This window comes from Echinops telfairi, unplaced genomic scaffold (genome assembly GCF_000313985.2).
Source record: "Echinops telfairi isolate 266 unplaced genomic scaffold, ASM31398v2 ScPeMD7_2;HRSCAF=8, whole genome shotgun sequence".
NCBI classification, from domain to species: domain Eukaryota; kingdom Metazoa; phylum Chordata; class Mammalia; order Afrosoricida; family Tenrecidae; genus Echinops; species Echinops telfairi.
Window position 1 is genome coordinate 32199108 of NW_022103898.1, and position 2306 is coordinate 32201413.

The 2306-nt window shown below is 46.9% G+C and overlaps 1 protein-coding gene across 1 annotated transcript in view; it reads right to left on the reverse strand.

Moving 5' to 3' along the window:
• AMDHD1 (amidohydrolase domain containing 1) overlaps window positions 1-2306 on the reverse strand; it is a 19642-nt gene that overhangs the window by 5758 nt on the left and 11578 nt on the right. Inside the window, exon 6 of the mRNA XM_045291365.1 lies at window positions 1216-1345. Within this exon, the coding sequence (XP_045147300.1) occupies window positions 1216-1345 (130 nt within the window). The remainder of the gene's footprint in view (window positions 1-1215; window positions 1346-2306) is intronic.

A 2306-nucleotide genomic window follows, 5' to 3' on the forward strand; every position in this document is an offset into this window, starting at 1 on the left:
ATCACAGAAGCAGACCACCATATCTTCGGTGGTAACAACTTTCACACCACCTATGGGTGCTTTCCTGAGGTCATGAATTCATTTATAAGACCATTCCAGAGTTGACATCCCCTGCCCATGAGCTAAGTTTTCTTTTGTTTAAAAAAAAGTTTTGTTCACATATATTTCACAAACCATCCAATGTAACTGTCCAAGCACAATAAGAAGAAGTGTGCGATCAGGACCACGATCAATCTCAGAACACCTTCTTCTCACACTTATTGCTGTGAGCTCCCCATGTCCCAGCAGCCTCCCCTGCCATGCCCCAGGGCAATTAGTAATCCAGTTGCCGGCTCCGTAGATCTCCCTCTCCTGGATTTCATCGACAGAAAATCATACAAAACACAAACAGGAAGCAAGCAAACAAAACAAACAATCCCAACAATAATGATGAGACAAAACAGAAAAGTCCCAATCAAAGAGAAAGCAGAAATGATTTTTAAATGGGTCAACAAGGAGCTCAAATGAGAAGACGTTACCATTTGACCTAATATAGCTGCCATAATCGGCTTTCCAGGGCTCTCTGTCGGCCAGCAAGACTGGCCACATCCCTGGGCTAAAGACTGTCCACATCCCTGGGCTAAAGACTGTCCACATCCCTGGGCTAAAGACTGGCCACATCCCTGGGCTAAAGACTGTCCACATCCCTGGGCTAAAGACTGTCCATATCCCTGGGCTAAAGACTGGCCACATCCCTGGGCTATGGTCAAATGGCGTTCCCGGAGGCTCTGTCCATGTGGGAGCATGCAAATGGATTTGGGGCCTCCACTGCCATCGTAGCCTTCTGCAGGCCAGGGTTTGCAATTTAACCTCTGACACCATTCTGTCCTTCGGGTTTGGGTTTTATGATTTCCAAGCCTTGGCTCACACGGGCTGGTGGGCTTCTTCTGTGTGGACTTAGCGGACACCTCACTCAGATGGCTGCTTGTTTGAAGACAAGCCTTTCAGCCCCCAGATGCTATCCTTTCGGATGGCACCATCTGGCTCCTTCACCACACTTTGCCAAAGGATCCATACTTTCCAGGATCCCTTCCTGAGGGCAAGCAGGGGAGTGGATCTTTCTTCAGCTGCACGTTTCCCAGGTGCGCCGGGCAGTGAGAGCGTGTCTAGGCATTTCCTACGTGTTCTCTTTACTGCTGGAACTGGAGGCTCCTGTGTAGGAATGTCAGAGATGACCATACCTCAGCATGTAGGCTGTGGTGGGCAGCAGAACGGCGGCACACTTGGCTGTTGCCAGGGCAGCGATGCCTTCATCACTCACTTCCTCCAGGTGGCTGATGGCCTGAGCGCTCAGTTCCGCACCGAGCTAAGAAAAATGTGTAGATGCAAAGAGTTGACACGTGGCAATGATATATCAATGAAGAACCTTACAGTCGTTTCCCCACAAGAAATAATATGACTGAGATTTTTTTACCCACCACTTCTTGGCAGGCACAAGCTTTGGAATAATAATTTTTAATGGACATCCAATTGAAAATATGTGAATAGGCCCCTTCAAAAACTATCCTGAAACACATATTTGTCCCCATATGCTTCATATATTTTCTGAAACTTAAAAAATTCACAAAATCAGAGTAAAACTTTGAGGAAGATTGGTAATAAAATAGAATAATGATGGTGTCATACGCCATATTAAAAGAAGGTATCTGGAATCGTAGGTAGAACCATAGGCTCTCCTTGAGCCCGACTTTCTTCCAGATGAAATGTTAGTGATAAAAGAAAACCCAGACGAGGTCATGCAATGACTCCCAAACGTTTGTGGGAAAGTTCTATCATCTGTTACTTCCACGATTCCATGAATTTTTAAAATCCCTGTGCACATCAAAGTAGAGTTCTTCTTGCCTTGGTCTCATCCTATGCCTTATTTCTATCTGGACACATTTCACCTCCATACACGCAGTGTCCCAGACAGAAAGACGGCATGTGAAGCCTTCCAGGGAAATCCAAGAACAGATGTTTGATGTTCCGCTCTGGCCCAGGGAGGCTGCAACCCCCCAGTCAGAAGCAGAAGGAGCGGGTCCCCTCATCCGCAGCTAGCCAAGGAGACAGGCTGTACTCCCAGGGTTAGTTTCTTCCCGACCTTGGAATCCCAGAGATGGCAAACTCTCACCTTCCCAAATCTGACTTGACTCTGTCTGGGTCTGGACCCCCATTACCTTAATCCACTGTGAGGAACAGAAGGATTTCTCTTAAGTTGTCTCCCCAAAATATATACCAGACTTAGCTGCTTGAGAATGACTGTTCTTTAGGCAGCGAAAGTAGGTCAG